This window comes from Salvelinus fontinalis, chromosome 14 (genome assembly GCF_029448725.1).
Source record: "Salvelinus fontinalis isolate EN_2023a chromosome 14, ASM2944872v1, whole genome shotgun sequence".
NCBI classification, from domain to species: domain Eukaryota; kingdom Metazoa; phylum Chordata; class Actinopteri; order Salmoniformes; family Salmonidae; genus Salvelinus; species Salvelinus fontinalis.
In genome coordinates, this window is record NC_074678.1 from 38,793,784 (window position 1) to 38,814,705 (window position 20,922).

The 20,922-nt window shown below is 43.4% G+C and overlaps 1 protein-coding gene across 1 annotated transcript; it reads right to left on the bottom strand.

Annotated features, from left to right (window-relative positions):
• Positions 1-1,874: 1,874 nt before the first annotated feature.
• Positions 1,875-20,913, bottom strand: gpx7 (glutathione peroxidase 7). Its single transcript, XM_055861686.1, has 3 exons — positions 20,714-20,913; positions 18,181-18,442; positions 1,875-3,403 (listed from the first exon to the last, which is right to left on the bottom strand). The coding sequence occupies exons 1-3, from the start codon at positions 20,840-20,842 to the stop codon at positions 3,240-3,242; spliced, it is 555 nt and encodes a 184-aa protein (XP_055717661.1). The 5' UTR covers positions 20,843-20,913; the 3' UTR covers positions 1,875-3,239.
• Positions 20,914-20,922: the final 9 nt, after the last annotated feature.

A 20,922-nucleotide genomic window follows, 5' to 3' on the forward strand; every position in this document is an offset into this window, starting at 1 on the left:
TACAAAGTAGGTTTAAGGATTTAGCCAGCTAACTTGTCTTAACTTTTAATTGAAAGATAAGCTTGAAATGGTCATGGTCTAATTGATTCAACAAACAAAAATACATCTAAGTTGAACTTTTTTATTGATCCATAAAATCTAGTTATTTCTGGCTAACTCATTTATCCTGCTTTTGTAGGCCAAAAGTTTTGAGAATGACACAAATATTAATTTTCACAAAGTCTGCTGACTCAGTTTGTATGATGGCAATTTGCATATACTCCAGAATGTTATGAAGAGTGATCAGATGAATTGCAATTAATTTCAAAGTCCCTCTTTGCCATGCAAATGAACTGAATCCCCCAAAAACATTGCCACTGCATTTCAGCCCTGCCACATAAAGGACCAGCTGACATCATGTCAGTGATTCTCTCATTAACACAGGTGTGAGTGTTGACGAGGACAAGGCTGGAGATCACTCTGTCATGCTGATTGAGTTCGAATAACAGACTGGAAGCTTCAAAAGGAGGATGGTGCTTGGAATCATTGTTCTTCATGTCAATCATGGTTACCTGCAAGGAAACACGTGCCGTCATCATTGCTTTGCACAAAAAGGGCTTCACAGGCAAGGATATTGCTGCCAGTAAGATCGCACCTAAATCAACCATTTATTGGATCATCAAGAACTTCAAGGAGAGTGGTTCAATTGTTGTGAAGAAGGCTTCAGGGCGCCCAAGAAAGTCCAGCAAGCGCCAGGACCGTCTCCTAGAGTTGATTCAGCTGCGGGATGGGCACCACCAGTACAGAGCTTGCTCAGGAATGGCAGCAGGCAGATGTGAGTGCATCTGCACGCACAGTGAGGCAAAGACTTTTGGAGGATGGCCTGGTGTCAAGAAGGGCAGCAAAGAAGCCACTTCTCTCCAGGAAAAACATCAGGGACAGATTAATATTCTGCAAACGGTACAGGGATTGGACTGCTGACGACTGGGGTAAAGTCATTTTCTCTGATGAATCCCCTTTCGAATTGTTTGGGGCATCCTGAGACCATTCATGTGTGGGGTTGCTTCTCAGCCAAGGGAGTGGGCTCACTCACAATTTTGCCTAAGAACACAGCCATGAATAAAGAATGGTACCAACACATTCTCCGAGAGTAACTTCTCCCAACCATCCAGGAACAGTTTGGTGACAAACAATGCCTTTTCCAGCATGATGGAGCACCTTGCCATAAGGCATAAGTGATAACTAAGTGGCTCGGGGAACAAAACGTCGATATTTTGGGTCCATGGCCAGGAAACTCCCCAGACCTTAATCCGATTGAGAACTTTTGGTCAATCCTCAAGAGGCGGGTGGACAAACAAAAACCCACAAATTCGGACAAACTCCAAATATTGATTATGCAAGAATGGGCTACCATCAGTCAGGATGTGGCCCAGAAGTTAATTGACAGCATGCCAGGGCAGATTGCGGAGGTCTTGAAAAAGAACGGTCAACACTGCAAATATTGACTCTTTGCATCAACTTCATGTAATTGTCAATAAAAGCCTTTGACACTTATGAAATGCTTGTAATTATACTTCAGTATTCCATAGTAACATCTGACAAAAATATCTAAAGACACTGAAGAGGCAAGCTTTGAGGAAATTATTATTTGTGTCATTCTCAAAACTTTTGGCCACAACTGTATACCGTTAGGTGTGTGTCATGACAGTCTCAAAGGTCCTACAGTATATCTGTGTCCCCGGCCCTCATTCATCTGTAAGGGCTAACTTACAGACCCTTGTGGTAGATCTGTTCCTGATAGGGACATGAGAGGAAACGGTAATTGTCAGTGGTGGAGAGCCGAGGCCTATGGTACATTCCCACTTTCTTGCTGTTCAATGAAACAGAGCTCTGAATGCATTGTATGTTGGTACAACATTCCAGGTTTTTATTTAATCTGAATTCAATCCTACTGACAATACAGTGTTAGCCAAACTGGCTCTTCTCCGAAATCAACAGCCCTATTTTGTACCAAGGTAATCAACCGAAATCTTCCAAGGATAAAAACACTTTGCTGAACAGAGAAACGACACTTTGTACCATAGAAAACACATTCAGGACAGGTAATAGGGAAAGGCTGCTAAAACAATTTCCAAAATGTATTTTCATTTTCCAAAGTTATGGTTTCAAATGAGATGAAAGCAAAGCGGTGGCAGGACAAGCACACAGTCTGTAAGAAAAGTGTAAATGACAACAAGGTAAAGAACTAACACAAAAGCACAAAGCACAGTGTTAACCTTGAAAACATTAGAGAGTGAAAGACTTATCTACAAAGGAATGTGAGTATTCCTTACAGGCAGAGACAGTCAAAAAACAAACAAATCTTATTTGAGAAAAACGTTCATGGAAAAGTCAAGTTTGACCTAAATTTACCTCCTACACATTTCCATGTACAGCTTTGTGTAGAAAAAAAACTGATGAAAGTATTCATGCCACTTTGTAAAAGTGTATTTATTAATGTGCACACATGTACCATGAAAAGGCAATCCAATACAAAGAACCTCTCAACAGCACAACAATAAGCTCTGATTGCTGATGAGAGAGTTTTTCGCAGGCAGATCAACTGCTTCCAAAAGAGGATATCAGTATGCTGAATGCAGTCATAGAGGTGGTTTCATAAAAGTTATTCGGGGCACAGATACAGGATTTTAATTTGATCACCCTGTTGCAGGACATTTTAAACTATTTTGTGTATTTGAGGTTTAAAAAGGCTTCTGAAGCTTGTAATTTCACATTTGAAATGTTAGACTTGATTTTCCCTAAAAATGTATCAACACCTACAAAAATGCCCATTAATTATAATCCACATAATAATTCACAGTTGCTATTGCTGCAGGATTATTTTCCTGATGTAGCAAACTGGCTCAAATTAAGATCCTACATCTGTAGAATACAACATTTACAGTATGTAGTGTATGGTGCTTGGAGTGTGAGGTGCTTGGAGTGTGTGCTGCTTGGAGTGTGTGCTGCTTGGAGTGTGTGCTGCTTGGAGTGTGTGCTGCTTGGAGTGTGTGCTGCTTGGAGTGTGTGCTGCTTGAGGTGTGTGCTGCTTGGAGTGTGTGCTGCTTGGAGTGTGTGCTGCTTGGAGTGTGTGCTGCTTGGAGTGTGTGCTGCTTGGAGCGTATTTTTGTGATGCTTGGGGTGTTTTTGTTGCAGACAGTGGATTTCAATCACATAGGATATTCCTGAATAGATTGTCACATGGGTCTTGAGGTGTTGAGTTAAAGTTCCTCTTTCTTCTTGAGGATGATATTCCGTACCATTTCAGCTATTTTAGGTCGGAGTTCTTTGACAGAGACACTGGGCCCCCAGGCATCCACGACTTTCCCATCTGTATCGATGAGGTACTTCCAGAAGTTCCAGTCAGGCTCTTTTCCTGACATCTCTGTAAAGAATCAAAAGAGACATTTTTTGTGTGACAATTCCATAAAACATAAATACTTATTATGTGTTTCCAGGGCGGCAGGTAGCCTAGTGGTTAGAGCGTTGAACTAGTGACCGAAAGGTTACAAGATCAAATCCCCGAGCTGACAAGGTAAAAATCTGTCGTTCTGGCCCTGAAAAAGGCAGTTAACCCACCGTTCCTAGGCTGTCATTGAAAATAAGAATTTGTTCTTAACTGACTTGCCTAGGTAAATAAAGGTTAAAATTATGTATTTTTTAATTGCATGATAATGAGTCGAGAATTAACCACATATACAGTATATTCATTGTGTGTTAATATAGCATGAATACAAATTAGCATCTGATCAAAAGCCATGTTTCAACCCCTAGTTGTTGCGATTTGAAAAATTGCATTGAATAAAATATTTAGACATAGTACACTTAATAAACTTCTTATGGCTGCAAGCCCGAAGCCGGGCACAATATGACAACAGCCACTTCAAGTGCAGGGTGCGAAATTCAAAATATATTTTATTGAAATATTTAACTTTCACACATTAACAAGTCCAATACAGCATATGAAAGATAAACATCTTGTGAATCCAGCCAACATGTCCGATTTTTAAAATGTTTTACAGCGAAAACACCACATATATTTATGTTAGCTCACCACCAAATACAAAAAAGGACGGACATTTTTCACAGCACAGGTGGCATATGCACAAAGCCAACCTAACTAACCAAGAACCAACCAAACTAACCAAGAAACAACTTCATCAGATGACAGTCTTATAACATGTTATACAATAAATCTATATTTGTTCGAAAAATGTGCATATTTGAGGTATAAATCAGTTTTACATTGCAGCTACCATCACAGCTACCGTCACAAATAGGACCGAAGCAGCCAGAGTAATTAGGGACACCAACGTCAAATACCTAAATACTCATCATAAAACATTTCTGAAAAATCGATGGTGTACAGCAAATTAAAGACAAACATCTTGTGAATCCAGCCAATATTTCCGATTTTTTAAGTGTTTTACAGCGAAAACACAATATAGCATTATATTAGCTTACTACAATAGCCTACCACACTACCGCATTCATTCATCAAGGCACGTTAGCGATAGCAATAGGCACGTTAGCGATAGCGAATAAACCAGCAAAAGATATAATTTTTGACTAACCTTGATAAGCTTCATCAGATGACAGTCCTATAACATCAGGTTATACATACACTTATGTTTTGTTCGAAAATGTGCATATTTAGAGCTGAAATCAGTGGTTAAACATTGTGCTAACGTGGCATCTTTTTCCCAGAATGTGCGGATATTTTTATGACACTCCAACTATTCTGACCAAATAACTATTCATAAACGTTACTAGAAAATACATGTTGTATAGGAAATGATAGATACACTAGTTCTTAATGCAATCGCTGTGTTAGAATTCTAAAAATAACTTCATTACGACATCCAGCTTAGTTATAGCGAGAGAGTACCCAAAATCTGGACGCAAACGACTATTTCACATGTTCGACAGATATATGAAATAGCATCATAAAATGGGTCCTACTTTTGATGATCTTTCATCAGAATGTTGTACAAGGGGTCCTTTGTCGGGAACAATCGTTGTTTGGTTTTTAGAATGTCATCTTCTCCAGTCAATTAGCACAGAAAGCTAGCAAAGTAGCGCGAAGCTCTTCTTCCTGAACAAAGGCACACAACGCAACACGCCTAACGTCCCGAATAAATTTCAATAATCTAATAAAACTATATTGAAAAAACATACTTTACGATGATATTGTCACATGTATCAAATAAAATCAAAGCCGGAGATATTAGTCGTCTATAACGACAGCTTATCAGAAGGCAAAACCAGGTCCCTTCACGCGCTCTCCAGAAAACAGGAAACTGGTGACACGTCACACAAAGAGCTTTTATTCGACCCCAGATCAAGTTATACACTCCATTTCTTCTCTCACTGCCTGTCGACATCTAGTGGAAGACGTATGAAGTGCATGTATACTGATATATATCAAGGACATTTATAGGCAGGCCCTAGAACAGAGCATCGATTTCAGATTTTTCACTTCCTGTCAGGACGTTTGCTGCAAAATGAGTTCTGTTTTACTCACAGATATAATTCAAACGGTTTTAGAAACTAGAGAGTGTTTTCTATCCAATAGTAATAATAATATGCATATTGTACGAGCAAGAATTGAGTACGAGGCCGTTTGAAATGGGCACCTTTTATCCGGGCTACTCAATACTGCCCCTGCAGCCCAAAGAGGTTAATGAAATATTTAGATATAGTACACTTAAAGTTGAATAAAATTTTTCGATATAGTACACTCAAAGGTGAGGAGAAGATTGCAATCATCATTCCTTCCAGCCTTTCACTAGTGTGGTAAAAATGTAATTTGCCTCTTTTTCTCATTCCCCTTGATTTTTCCTGACGTTTGAATCACCTACGCTCTGAGGGTCCGTTTGTAAAAACGTGCAGCCTGCCAGTAGCCTGCCATTTTATCTCCCGCTGGGGGACCCAACCTGCCACTCAAACCCATAATAAACCAAACACACTTAAGACACACACACTCTCTGAGCTGGCCTAGGCTTGCTAATGAGTCCACAAAGACGGTCGCTGTCTGCCCAAGTCAGTCAGGGGTTATAGACTTGTTGTTCATACTTCAAGCTATTCAGGAAAAAGTTGTAAAATGCATCCCCCACCCATAGCCGTGTACAAAACATTAAGAACACTGGCTCTTTCCATGACATCCACTGACCAGGTGAATCCAGGTGAAAGCTGTGATCCCTTATTGATGTCACTAGTAAAATCCACTTCAATCCGTGTAGATGAAGGGGGGGAGACAGGTTAAAGATGCATTTTTAAGCATTGAGACCACTGAGACATGGATTGTGTATGTGTGTCATTCAGAGGGTGAATGGGCAAGACAAAAGATTTAAGTGCCTTCGAACGGGTTATGGTAGTTGGGGTCAGGTGCACCGGTTTGTGTCAAGAACTGCAATCCTGCTGGGTTCTTCATGCTCAACAGTTTCCCGTGTGTATTAAGAATGTGTGTCAAGGCATTATTCCACGAGGACACAGGTGGCAAATAGAACCGTCATTGGGCCAGCGCTGGTGTGCCGTCCTGAACACATGCTCTATTGATTGAATGACATTAATTGTTGACCAGTTGAAAAGGGATTTTATTGAAATGGATAACAATTGAAGAGAAACACACAGCTCTTCAAGGAGCTGTTAATGAGGATGGCATATTCAATGAACTAATAAAAACTAACCAAGCGCTCCAGGACAAGTTGTCTACAGAAATAAAGGAGCTTAAAATCAAGAAATTCAACAAAGACAAAAAAGACAAGGCCGAGAACAAAGTCTACTTCTGGAGAAACCCTGACAAGAGGTCCTGCCCCTCCTCTCCATGACAGACGCAGGAAGGATGCCGCTTACTTCTATCCACTCCTGTCTGCTCCTCCTCTCCATGGCAGACACAGGAAGGATGCTGCTTACTTCTATCCACTCCTGTCTGCTCCTCCTCTCCATGGCAGACACAGGAAGGATGCCGCTTACTTCTATCCACTCCTGTCTGCTCCTCCTCTCCATGGCAGACACAGGAAGGGTGCCGCTTACTTCTATCCACTCCTGTCTGCTCCTCCTCTCCATGGCAGACACAGGAAGGATGCTGCTTACTTCTATCCACTCCTGTCTGCTCCTCCTCTCCATGGCAGACACAGGAAGGATGCTGCTTACTTCTATCCACTCCTGTCTGCTCCTCCTCTCCATGGCAGACACAGGAAGGATGCCGCTTACTTCTATCCACTCCTGTCTGCTCCTCCTCTCCATGGCAGACACAGGAAGGGTGCCGCTTACTTCTATCCACTCCTGTCTGCTCCTCCTCTCCATGGCAGACACAGGAAGGATGCTGCTTACTTCTATCCACTCCTGTCTGCTCCTCCTCTCCATGGCAGACACAGGAAGGATGCTGCTTACTTCTATCCACTCCTGTCTGCTCCTCCTCTCCATGGCAGACACAGGAAGGATGCCGCTTACTTCTATCCACTCCTGTCTGCTCCTCCTCTCCATGGCAGACACAGGAAGGATGCTGCTAACTTCTATCCACTCCTGTCTGCTCCTCCTCTCCATGGCAGACACAGGAAGGATGCCGCTTACTTCTATCCACTCCTGTCTGCTCCTCCTCTCCATGGCAGACACAGGAAGGATGCCGCTTACTTCTATCCACTCCTGTCTGCTCCTCCTCCACATGGCAGACACAGGAAGGATGCTGCTTACTTCTATCCACTCCTGTCTGCTCCTCCTCTCCATGGCAGACACAGGAAGGATGCTGCTTACTTCTATCCACTCCTGTCTGCTCCTCCTCTCCATGGCAGACACAGGAAGGATGCCGCTTACTTCTATCCACTCCTGTCTGCTCCTCCTCTCCATGGCAGACACAGGAAGGATGCTGCTTACTTCTATCCACTCCTGTCTGCTCCTCCTCTCCATGGCAGACACAGGAAGGATGCTGCTTACTTCTATCCACTCCTGTCTGCTCCTCCTCTCCATGGCAGACGCAGGAAGGATGCTGCTTACTTCTATCCACTCCTGTCTGCTCCTCCTCTCCATGGCAGACACAGGAAGGATGCCGCTACTTCTATCCACTCCTGTCTGCTCCTCCTCTCCATGGCAGACACAGGAAGGATGCCGCTTACTTCTATCCACTCCTGTCTGCTCCTCCTCTCCATGGCAGACACAGGAAGGATGCTGCTTACTTCTATCCACTCCTGTCTGCTCCTCCTCTCCATGGCAGACACAGGAAGGATGCTGCTTACTTCTATCCACTCCTGTCTGCTCCTCCTCTCCATGGCAGACACAGGAAGGATGCTGCTTACTTCTATCCACTCCTGTCTGCTCCTCCTCTCCATGGCAGACACAGGAAGGATGCCGCTACTTCTATCCACTCCTGTCTGCTCCTCCTCTCCATGGCAGACACAGGAAGGATGCTGCTTACTTCTATCCACTCCTGTCTGCTCCTCCTCTCCATGGCAGACACAGGAAGGATGCCGCTTACTTCTATCCACTCCTGTCTGCCCCTCCTCTCCATGGCAGACACAGGAAGGATGCTGCTTACTTCTATCCACTCCTGTCTGTTCCTCCTCTCCATGGCAGACACAGGAAGGATGCTGCTTATTTCTATCCACTCCTGTCTGCTCCTCCTCTCCATGACAGACACAGGAAGGATGCCGCTTACTTCTATCCACTCCTGTCTGTTCCTCCTCTCCATGGCAGACACAGGAAGGATGCTGCTTACTTCTATCCACTCCTGTCTGCTCCTCCTCTCCATGGCAGACACAGGAAGGATGCTGCTTACTTCTATCCACTCCTGTCTGCTCCTCCTCTCCATGGCAGACACAGGAAGGATGCCGCTTACTTCTATCCACTCCTGTCTGTTCCTCCTCTCCATGGCAGACACAGGAAGGATGCTGCTTACTTCTATCCACTCCTGTCTGCTCCTCCTCTCCATGGCAGACACAGGAAGGATGCCGCTACTTCTATCCACTCCTGTCTGTTCCTCCTCTCCATGGCAGACACAGGAAGGATGCTGCTTACTTCTATCCACTCCTGTCTGCTCCTCCTCTCCATGGCAGACACAGGAAGGATGCCGCTTACTTCTATCCACTCCTGTCTGTTCCTCCTCTCCATGGCAGACACAGGAAGGATGCTGCTTACTTCTATCCACTCCTGTCTGCTCCTCCTCTCCATGGCAGACACAGGAAGGATGCTGCTTACTTCTATCCACTCCTGTCTGCTCCTCCTCTCCATAACAGACACAGGAAGGATGCCGCTTACTTCTATCCACTCCTGTCTGCTCCTCCTCTCCATAACAGACACAGGAAGGATGCCGCTTACTTCTATCCACTCCTGTCTGCTCCTCCTCTCCATGGCAGACACAGGAAGGATGCCGCTTACTTCTATCCACTCCTGTCTGCTCCTCCTCTCCATGGCAGACACAGGAAGGATGCTGCTTACTTCTATCCACTCCTGTCTGCTCCTCCTCTCCATGGCAGACACAGGAAGGATGCCGCTTACTTCTATCCACTCCTGTCTGCTCCTCCTCTCCATGGCAGACACAGGAAGGATGCCGCTTACTTCTATCCACTCCTGTCTGCTCCTCCTCTCCATAACAGACACAGGAAGGATGCCGCTTACTTCTATCCACTCCTGTCTGCTCCTCCTCTCCATAACAGACACAGGAAGGATGCCGCTTACTTCTATCCACTCCTGTCTGCTCCTCCTCTCCATGGCAGACACAGGAAGGATGCCGCTTACTTCTATCCACTCCTGTCTGCTCCTCCTCTCCATGGCAGACACAGGAAGGATGCCGCTTACTTCTATCCACTCCTGTCTGCTCCTCCTCTCCATGGCAGACACAGGAAGGATGCCGCTTACTTCTATCCACTCCTGTCTGCTCCTCCTCCACATGGCAGACACAGGAAGGATGCCGCTTACTTCTATCCACTCCTGTCTGCTCCTCCTCTCCATGGCAGACACAGGAAGGATGCTGCTTACTTCTATCCACTCCTGTCTGTTCCTCCTCTCCATGGCAGACACAGGAAGGATGCCGCTTACTTCTATCCACTCCTGTCTGCTCCTCCTCTCCATGGCAGACACAGGAAGGATGCCGCTTACTTCTATCCACTCCTGTCTGCTCCTCCTCTCCATGGCAGACACAGGAAGGATGCCGCTTACTGCTATCCACTCCTGTCTGCTCCTCCTCTCCATGGCAGACACAGGAAGGATGCTGCTTACTTCTATCCACTCCTGTCTGCTCCTCCTCTCCATGGCAGACACAGGAAGGATGCCGCTTACTTCTATCCACTCCTGTCTGCTCCTCCTCTCCATGGCAGACACAGGAAGGATGCTGCTTACTTCTATCCACTCCTGTCTGCTCCTCCTCTCCATGGCAGACACAGGAAGGATGCCGCTTACTTCTATCCACTCCTGTCTGCTCCTCCTCTCCATGGCAGACACAGGAAGGATGCTGCTTACTTCTATCCACTCCTGTCTGCTCCTCCTCTCCATGGCAGACACAGGAAGGATGCCGCTTACTTCTATCCACTCCTGTCTGACCAACGCTCTACAACCAGCTCCTCATCTGCTTCCAGTGACAGTTCTTTATACAACGAGAGACTGGGCCAACGGAAGCGGGTAGGTGGCCGTGGCCACGCGTACCGACGAGATGCCGTACCCAACGGGGTAAGAAGAAACTACTACCAGAGGCAGAGGGGACCGTACACAAGGTCCCAGAACCCATGGGATTGAATGTCTTTAATTTATCAGGCAAGATTTTGAGCCCTGCCCATGTCTCCTTGATTAATACAGGGTTATTTTGTGCCTACAACTCAGTGCAACGATTTCGATGTTAAGGTAGACAAGTTTAAGTTTTTTAGTAACATCCGTTTAAGCGGAAACTTTATCTCCCCTAATCATGATATTTCTACTGAACAAGTAGGTTGCTCACCTGCACATACTCCGACTCCTTTTAGAAGTAAGATTTATTTTGTACCTCCAGCCAATCACAATCACTCTATTGAGACATATTGCAGACTCGTTGAAAAATAATCTCCTTAAGAAGAAATAGGAGTACATATCTTTCCATAATTTACCCAAGGATGAAAAACAAGCCTTGCTTGACTTACAATCCAATACATCAGTCCGTACCCGCCCTGCTGTTAAGGGTGGGTCGCTTGTACTCATGGATAGGACAGTTTATGTAAATGAGTGTCATAGACGACTGCTTGACAACACCTTTAACAACAAACTCGGAAGTGACCCCACTTCCCAATTTCAGAACACTGTCTTTACTCTCCTAGATGGGTACTTAATTTCTGGTCAGATCACCAAAAAAGAACACAACTTTTTGTCTATTCAACACCCTAAAATTGTAACTTTCTATACAAAATGACACAAGAATGTAGCGGGCACTGACGCAGTAACGGCCCCTTTACCGACTTTCGTTGACTTTTTTATTAGACCACTCGCAGAACAGCTCCCCTTTTTTGTAAAGGTCACCAGCAATATGATCTCTATTATTAAATCATTTGATCCTCTCCCTGATAATACTTTGTTAGTCACTTTTGATGTTGAGTCATTATACACGAATATTCCACACGAGGGCGGTATTGAAGCCATGGAACATTTTCTTCTGCAACGTGACCCTAATGAATTACCTTCCAGTGCATGCATAACATTGGCTGAAATAGTACTCACACACAACTACTTCATGTTTCAAAATTATTTATTTATTCAGACAAATGGTACTGTGATGGGATCCCCTATGGCTCCTAACTATGGTAATTTGTACGTGGGTTACATGGAGAAACAGTCCATTTTCAACTGTCTCAAAAATGTTTTCTTGCCGAACATTATTATTTGGAAATGGTACATCGATGATATTTTTGTTCTATGGAGGGGTGATGCAAAACAGCTCTAGGCATTCAATGCTTTTCTTAACTCCTGTTCTGAGCACCTGAGATTTACTATGCAATCTGACACACGTCAAATCAGTTTCCTTGATCTTCTGATTTTATGTGAGGATAATGTTCTATACACTGATCTTTACAGGAAACCTACTGATCCTAACAGTTTGTTGAGGGCTGATAGGTGTCACCCGCTTCCATTGAAAAGCAGTTTGCCCTACAGCCAATTCAATCAAAAGTGTGGTGTATTGAGAAATGTATTATGTGTTAATGAGTTTAGATTTAAAATGGTTGCAAATAGCCAATGACATTTGTAGGCAGAGGTTGAGTTATTTGAATTAACAAATGACAATGGAGTTTCCGTTCTTGCATTGAAGTGATTGGATTACGAGATGTAAGGGCGGTAAAGGTTTATTGATGTATGGGAGAGTTGGGCTAAAGACACTGTAGAGAGTAGTCGACTGTAATGTGTTAAGGAGAACATTAAATAAATCTGTTCCATTTATTATAAGTATGCTTCGGAGTCTTCAGTAAAAGAACCCAGCATCTTAGGATGCAACAACTGGCGACGAGGATAACAGAATTCTGAGACAAAATCCTCAGACTACTGATGACCAACCGAGTGAACGAGCTAGAAACTTAGCTAGTACTAATGTTAGTAAATGAGTTGGTCAGCTGGGAAGAAATAGCGCATGGGCTAATGAGAGCTATGGCACTTTTCAGTAGTGAGACCGGTTTGTGTTTCCAATAGGCTATCTAGAGCTTCAGCACATATGAGGAGTGATTTTTGCAGTTAACGAGATAGCTGACGACCGCAGAAGAACGGTGTTTCTATCAGTCGTGGGTTCAAAGATGTTAACGCTGCTGAAAGATTTATTAGCGCTGAAGAAGCAGGGAGAGGCTAGCTTCCAGGAGATAATTTCAGCTCTGAGAGATTTTTACGTTGAGCGAGAGGTATGTTTTTCGAAATAGGAAACAGTTGGCGGGAGAGACGTTAGCTGAGTATATAGCACCGCTAAAGGGAATGGCAGCTACATGTGAGTTTGGTGCTGCACTAGAGAAACAGCTGAGGGACCAGCTAGTTTATGGAGTTGCCAGTAAGGAGCTGCATGGCAAGATGTTAAGCACGGCATATGGGAAGAATTTAACATGGGCAAAAGTATTGGACATTGTCAACAACTTGGAGTGCACAGCCCAGAGTATGCAGAAATTCCAGCAGACATCGACTCAGTTGAGATCCGATCAGTTGTCCACAAAATGGGAGGGGCATCGACCCGGATCCGACAGGGAGAAACAGTGGATGTCAGACCAGAAGGGGGAGACCTCAGAGCCCTGTTTTCGCTGTTTGGCTGTTTGGGGACAGGACATTCACAGCAGACCTGCCGTTACAAGGATTTCCAATGCAGAGTGTGCCAGAAGACTGGACATCTTAAAAGGGCTTGCAGGGTGAGAGTATCTGCGGGGAGCAGCGCGTTTTCTAAGCAACGCTCTCAAATAGTGCACTCTAATCCAGTGAAGGGGACAGGCTACTTGACAACAGATCAAGTTGAGGAGGCAGAACTGCTACTGCCTGCAGGCTCCAGCACGGTCGGAAATCACCAGTCAGAAAAGGACTTGGGACTTTTTACTGTGTGTAGTGATCGTGAGTATGTGAAACCGTACATGGTCATGGTGAGAACTTACTCAGCTCAGCCTATTCAGTTATTGGGACAGCTGGAGGTTAAAATGAAATGTGGTGCTCAAGTTTTACCATTACCTCTATTAGTGTCAAACGGGAAGGGTCCTACGCTAATGGAGAGGAACTGGATTCAGCACCTCAAATCAGATTGGTCAAGAGTGAACCATGTGTCAGACCCAGTTGCGCAGCTGTGCGATAAATATGCTGAGGTGTTTAGTGGTGAACTGGGTGTGGTAAAGGGAATTAAAGCCAAAACTCAAGTGTCAGAGAAAGCAGTTCCAAAGTTTTGTAAGGCTAGACCTGTGCCTTATGCACTCAAGACAGGCAGTAGACAAACAGCTTACAAAGCTAGAAAAACAAGGAGTGACCCCACCCATAGAGTCCAGTGAATGGCCAGCACCTATAGTTTGCATTCCAAAGACAAACTGAGGTGTCAGAATATGTCATGATTACAAGGTGACTGTAAATGCATGAGTGGATGTGGACCAGTACCCCTTACCAAAGACCCTGGACTTGTTTGCTACTCTAGCCGGGTGTAAACAGTTCACAAAGTTAGAACTTACACAGGCCTACCTGCAAGTGGAGGTAGATCAAGAGTCAAAGCATTTCCTGACTATAAAACATGTTGATGGGTTTATACCAGATGAATGGCCTGCCTTATGGAGTATCAAGTGCTACAGCTATATTCCAACGTAGTATGGACCAGGTTGTACAGGGTTTACCTGGGGTTGTGTGCTTTCTGGATGATATTCTTATCACAGGGAAATCGTCAGAGGACCACTTACAGAACGTAGAAGCAGTGTGACAGAGGCCGCAGCACCCAATGTCACAGGAAGGCCAAAAAGATCATCAAGGACAACAACCACCCGAGCCACTGCTTGTTCACACCGCTACCATCCAGAAGGCGAGGTCAGTACAGGTGCATCAAAGCTGGGACCGAGAGACTGAAAAACAGCTTCTATCTCAAGGCCATCAGACTGCTAAATAGCAATCATTAACTCAGAGAGGCTGCTGCCTACATTGAGAACCAATCACTCGCCACTTTAATAAATGGATCACTAGTCACTTTATACAATGCACTCTAAATAATTCCACTTTAATAATGTTTACATATCTTACATTACTCATATCACATGTATATACTGTATTTTATACCATCTATTGCACCTTGCCTATGCCGCTCGGCCATCACTCATCCATATACTTACATGTACATATTCTCATTCACCCCTTTAGATTTGTGTGTATTAGGTAGTTGTTGGGGAATTGTTAGATTACTTGTTAGATATTACTGCACTGTCGGAACTAGAAGCACAAGCATTTCGCTACACTAGCATTAGCATCTGTTAACCATGTGTATGAAACAAATAACATTTGATTTGGATTTGATAGGCTTCCCATGAAAGGGGGGGGTCCCAGAGACCAATCCAAACTATCGAGTATCTTTTTTAGATGTACTTCCCATTTTAGCTAAGGACATAGCCAGGGAAACTACCAAGGACGAGTTTTTGGCAAAAGTGAAGCACTTCACACTTACAGGGTGTCCTAACCATGTTACTGATCCTGAACTAAAGCCTTATTGAATGAGAAGGACTGTAGAAAGTGATTGTGTGTTATGGGGTATGAGAGCGGTGGTGCCGGTCTACTCTACAGAGGGACCTACTGAAGGAGCTACATGAAAACCACTGGGGCGTGGTCAAAATGAAAGCTCTTGCAGGAGCCACTTCTCGAGGCCCAGGTTAGACTCAGACATAGAAGAAATTGGTAAGGAGATGCCAATTGTGTCAGTCTAATAGACATATGCTGAACCTTGCACCAGTGCATCCTTGGAAATGGCCTGAGGCCATTCATATAGATTTTGCTCAAAAGGGAGAGCACCAGTTCTTAGTAGTTATGGATGCATACTCACGCTGGCCAGAAGTAAAATGTATGAGTAATATTTCAGCTACAGCCACGGTAGAGACACTCCGGGGAATGTTCTCAGCCTACGGGTTAGTTGAGGAGTGAGTTTCAGACAATGGGCCGAGGGCTGGTGTCAAAAGAGATGGAGATATTCTTCCAGTTGAATGGGGTGAAACACATCAAATCGGCTCCTTTTCATGCAGCTTCAAATGGCGCAGCAGAGTGACTTGTACAGGATCTAAAACAGGCTCTTGAGAAGGACAATTCCTCAGGACGGTCTGTACAGCATAGTGTGGACAACTTTATGTTTTCCTTCAGGAATACCCTGCATGCCATAACTGGAATAACTACAGCAGAGTTGTTCCTAAAAAGACAGGTTAGAACAAGGTTATCCCAGCTTTTCAGCTGACACGCAGTCTAAGATACAGGACAAGGGGGTGGGCAAGCGTCTACGTTTTTTTTTTGTGGGAACAAACAGTACAGTAGTCCGAGATTACCAGGGAGGAGAGATTACCAGGGAGGAGAGAGAGAGAAAAGGGTACTTGGTCCTGTAACCTGCTTAGTGCAGACTGAGGGAAAATTGTGTAAGAAGCATGTGGCTCAAATGATGATGCAACACAATGAAAGAGAAGACCTGAATGTGTCAGAGTGGAACATTTCTGATTGGGACTTGGGAACTACGACTGTGACGGGCATGCATACAGAGACAGAGATTGTGCCAGGCCGTGAGCCTGAGGGCCCAGGGCATCATAAGAGGCCAAAAATGGTCAGAAGGCCTCCGGACCGAGTGGATCTGTAAACAGGTTGTATATGATTTGATAAGTGAAAAACTGTTTTGGAAAACCCACAATGTTCATCAAGGATGTTTTCAGAGGAAGTGAGAATTTCTGGGGAGGAGTGTGGTGTATTGAGAAATGTATTATGTGTTAATGAGTTTAGATTTAAAACGGTTGCAAATAGCCAATGACATTTGTAGGCAGAGGTTGAGTTATTTGAATTAACCAATGACAATGGAGTTTCCGTTCTTGCATTGAAGTGATTGGATTACGAGATGCAAGGGCGGTAAAGGTTTAATGATGTATGGGAGAGTTGGGCTAAAGACACTGTAGAGAGTAGTCGACTGTAATGTGTTAAGGAGAACATTAAATAAATCTGTTCCATTTATTATAAGTATGCTTCGGAGTCTTCAGTAAAAGAACCCAGCATGTTAGGATGCAATAAAAATAATTTGCAAAAAACAATCAGAATTTGACAGAAATATGGCTGAGACACAAAGAAAATGAAATGAGAAGGAGTACAAAAATGTTCAGATTAATACTGCCATTGAGAAAATTCAAAACATTATCAAGACATGATCTCTTACAAGGACAGTCTCGCAAAAAGAAGCATTCTGGCGCTCTAACTACCCGCTATTCAAAGTGCTCTGAACAAATTAAGGGAATCGTTCACAAACATTGGCACATTCTAAGATCTGATGACAGTATCGGTAATGTGTTTTCGGACCCTCCCTTGGTCGTATTCTCGCGGGGCAGAAATCTCAGAGATCAATTGGTAAACTCTGATATACCACCCTAAAATATCCCTGCACAACGTCTATTTGCGCCTCTACCGGATGGAAACTACAAGTGTAATGGCTGTGCTCAATGCAATGGCACTTACAAATGTAGATCTTTCAAACACCCCCAAAAAGGGAAACAGATCCCAATCAAAGGTGTTATCACGGGCTCCACTAAGGCAGTTATTTATCTTATAACTTATAAGCGTGAATTAAAAGTATGAATCTCGGAGCATCGTAGCACCATTAGGTGCAAAAACTTGACTTACCCAGTTGCGGCCTACTTTATGGAAGCGAACCACTCGATTTTGTCCCTACGTTATATCGGCATCGAACATGTCAACCTCCCTAGGAGAGGCGGTGACCTCGACAATTTATTATTAAAACGAGAGGCTGTCTGGATCTTTAATTTAAAGACCCTTGCTCCCTTTGGTCTCAATGTAAACTTTGATCTGAAGCCATTCTTGTGATTATTGTGATTTTGCTATTCATTGTAAACATTTGTAGGCCTATGTAGCCAAATTCTATCTATGATCAAATGCTATCCATTCATGTTTTTTGTATGTTATTTTTATATGAGAATTAACCAATGATATCAGGCCACACCCGGCCATGATTACAGACACCTGTGTGTGTCCTTTGACAGTATATAAACTAGTGACCCTCAGTGTTTGTCATTATAACCTGATAAAGACAGCTTGTCTGTGGAAACATTGGATATTAGGTTATTAAATGATTACATCTGAGGTCCTAGAGCTCCCCTTTTCTTTATAATTTACTAAGAATGGCTCACCACCCAAAGGATATCCAGTTAACTATACACAGACACCTTATAAAGATAATTAGGTGGGTGCTTACATTTATCCTATTACACAAATGAATATCCCACTCCCCCTGAGAGTAGGGTCAGAGCCAGGAATCAGCAATTACTGACAGTGACCCTGAAACAATTATGGTTAAGTGCCTTGCTCAAGGGCATATTGGCAGATTTTCACCTAGTTAGCTGGGGAATTTCAACCAGCGACCTTTCGGTTACTGGCCCTACGCTCCTAACCACAAGGCTACCTGCCGCCGATACATCTAGATGTATATGTATGTATGTGTATATGCCTCTGCCCCCATCCATCCCTCATCTGTTCACTCACCCACAAGGTACTTGAAGGCATTGTTGGCCCCGGTGCCCACCACAGCAATCTTGCTGAAGAGGGGGAAGGAGACTCCGTAGACACGCCGGACAAAGGCGTCAATGTCCATGTCGCTGCCAGGCTCCTGCTGGCCGAACTGGTTGCAGGGGAAGGCCAGGACGTTGAAGTGGGACGGCCCAAAGTCCCTCTGCAGCTGTTGAAGGTCCGTGTAGTGATCCTCAGTGAAGCCACAGTCACTGGCCACATTCACCACAAGAGACACCTGCAGGCAACCATAATACTAAAAATATAAACGTTGTACTGATGAAAACTGTTATCGATAATATGAAAATAACCAGTAGCCTTTCATTGGTGCTGAATGCTATTTCCAGTGCTTGACTGAAATAGGTACCGGTACTCATTTTGGGTACTGTACTTCTTATATTTAGGTGAAAGAGCTCCACAATACTTTTGAGCAAATATTCTATAAGAGGGACAGGAGCTCAAGCATTAGAACATTTGAGGTGCCGGTACTCAGCTCCAGTGAGCTCCTGCCAAAGTCACGTACTGGCATTTCAATGTGATGATTTGTTGGCTATGTGACCAGATGACACATTTGGTAAGGGCACAGGGGTTATTCCATAAAATAGTTTGACCCTTTAATCCTTCCTGCTCTGTGTGTAGGGACTACCACAGAGCTACAAGACTAATTGAGTGGGCATGGTTTCAAGGAAAACAAGATCAAAGGTTTGGAGGTGAATGTAAGTGATGAGGAGTCTCTGAGCAGTGGGAATAGTGGAGGTTCAGGCCAGATAGTAATGAGGGTGATAGTAAAAGAAGCCCTGGAAAATGGTCAATCGTTGCAATAATGTTTGGTCAAGTCAAATTCTTTATATCCATTAAAATATTTTTGCAATTCTGGGCCAATAGCTCAGTTTTAGTATTGAACAGATACAGTGACATTTTGATCAAATAGAAGATATATTACATTATGTGATTTGCTATGACACATGTTTTTTTGCCTGCACTACAGATGGCTATATCGGGCCTCTAATGCAGGACTAGTAAAGGACCAGTGCACTACTTTTGTGCCAAATAATTTTTTCCAATGAATCACTTGAACACTGGAATTATAGAATTGCACCAACACATTCCAAACATCCTTGAGGTGAATGTTTGAGCCATTACTTCCCACTGGGCACACACTGGTTTAATCAATGCTGTTTCCATCTTATTTCATTGAAATGATGTTGAACCAACATGGAATAGATGCTGAAGTAATGTCTGTGCCCAGTGGGCTGTCCTATGTTCTCTTATGTGAATGTGTGACTCATCGGAGACAGCAACAACAAAAGTGATTCGTGAGCCTGGTTTTGTGAGCCATGTTAATGGCCAACTTTATATTTCTGTATTTTTCTATACATCTCCCTTCCTCTTCAAGGTCTATAATTGTATCCATCAAAATGAAAAGTTGCTATTCCATTTCTAAAGTGTTTCATTTACATTTTACACTACTCCAGAACTACTTACAATAGTAAGAGCATACATATTCATACTGGTCCCTCGTGGGAATTAAACCCACAACTCTGGCATTGCATGCTCTACCAACTGAGCTACACAGGACTGTTTCATTATTTATTTTTAATTGAGCTTCTATGATTTTATAAATCACTTTTGTAAAATTGTATAAAGCGGTAGAATAATACTGCACAATAATAAACTCTAAAGGAGAAATAAATAAATGCTTCCAAATAAATTCCTCATGAATGCTCCATTTAGCAGACATGCACTTTTCATTGTGCATTGTGTTTTCGTTTATTAAAAAGTGTTTGCATCAGTATCCCTGGCGGTGCACCCGGCCTTTAAATAAATGCAGCTCGTGGCGAAACATTGTGAGAAAAAGAAGTGTTTACCTGTAGTGCTCATATGGTATTGCTGTCCTCTAGTGTCAATACGACGGAACTACACGTGGTAAGGATAGAAAATGGGCAGATTTGGGAACGCCTCTTTCTACTGTATCACTTTAAATTCTGTTCAGATTATGCAGCATGCAGACGGTCTATAGAGTGTCCTGTGATATGGTTATACCCAATGAAAAAAGTTGACAATTAATAAATACAAGTTTTAAATTATGTTTTAAAAATATTACATTATTACTGACTACAGAAGGGAATATTACCTCTCTTTTATAAGGCATATGAAATAACTTTATGCAGGTTACGTTATAGTCAGTAATATACAACCAGACATAACAGTTGGATCAAACTAAGGCTAGCTATTGGCCAAACAATAAATTTAGTATTGGCCAAACAATTTAATTTAGCAACGTTGGGAGTCCAGCAGCAGTTGCCACGTATACAGATGATAGACACAAATAATTTGGTCTTAAACTTAGCATTTTATTCATAAGAGTAAGATGCTATTGTTATAAAACATGCATAGATCATACATGCCTTATGAAAGGAAAATCCGCAGCATGCATTCACCGGTAAACAAATGCCACATTTGCATAGGCTACCGTGCAAAAGTTGGTAGGCTCGCGTTTCAAACTTACCGAACCCCTGTATTTTTCCAAAGAGACTAATCTCCCTCTGCTATTAACAACTTTGAAAGTGTACAAATCTTTCTGTTTGGCCTCATTTAGACTGAATAAGATCAATAGCAATGTGAGGACAGAAAGCATGTCTTCTTATTTATCAATGTACAACGTAAGCTATTTACTGTAGAAGCTTCTGTGCACTGAACTTCTTCTTCTTCAAGGTT

Coding starts and splice junctions, on each gene's coding strand:
- gpx7 (XM_055861686.1), bottom strand. CDS start 20,842: ATGCTTTCTGTCCTCACATTGCTATTGATCTTATTCAGTCTAAATGAG. Junction 18,443..20,713: donor TGGAAAAATACAGGGGTTCG/GTAAGTTTGAAA, acceptor GGTTGCCTGCAG/GTGTCTCTTGTGGTGAATGT. Junction 3,404..18,180: donor TGCCTTCAAGTACCTTGTGG/GTGAGTGAACAG, acceptor GATTCTTTACAG/AGATGTCAGGAAAAGAGCCT.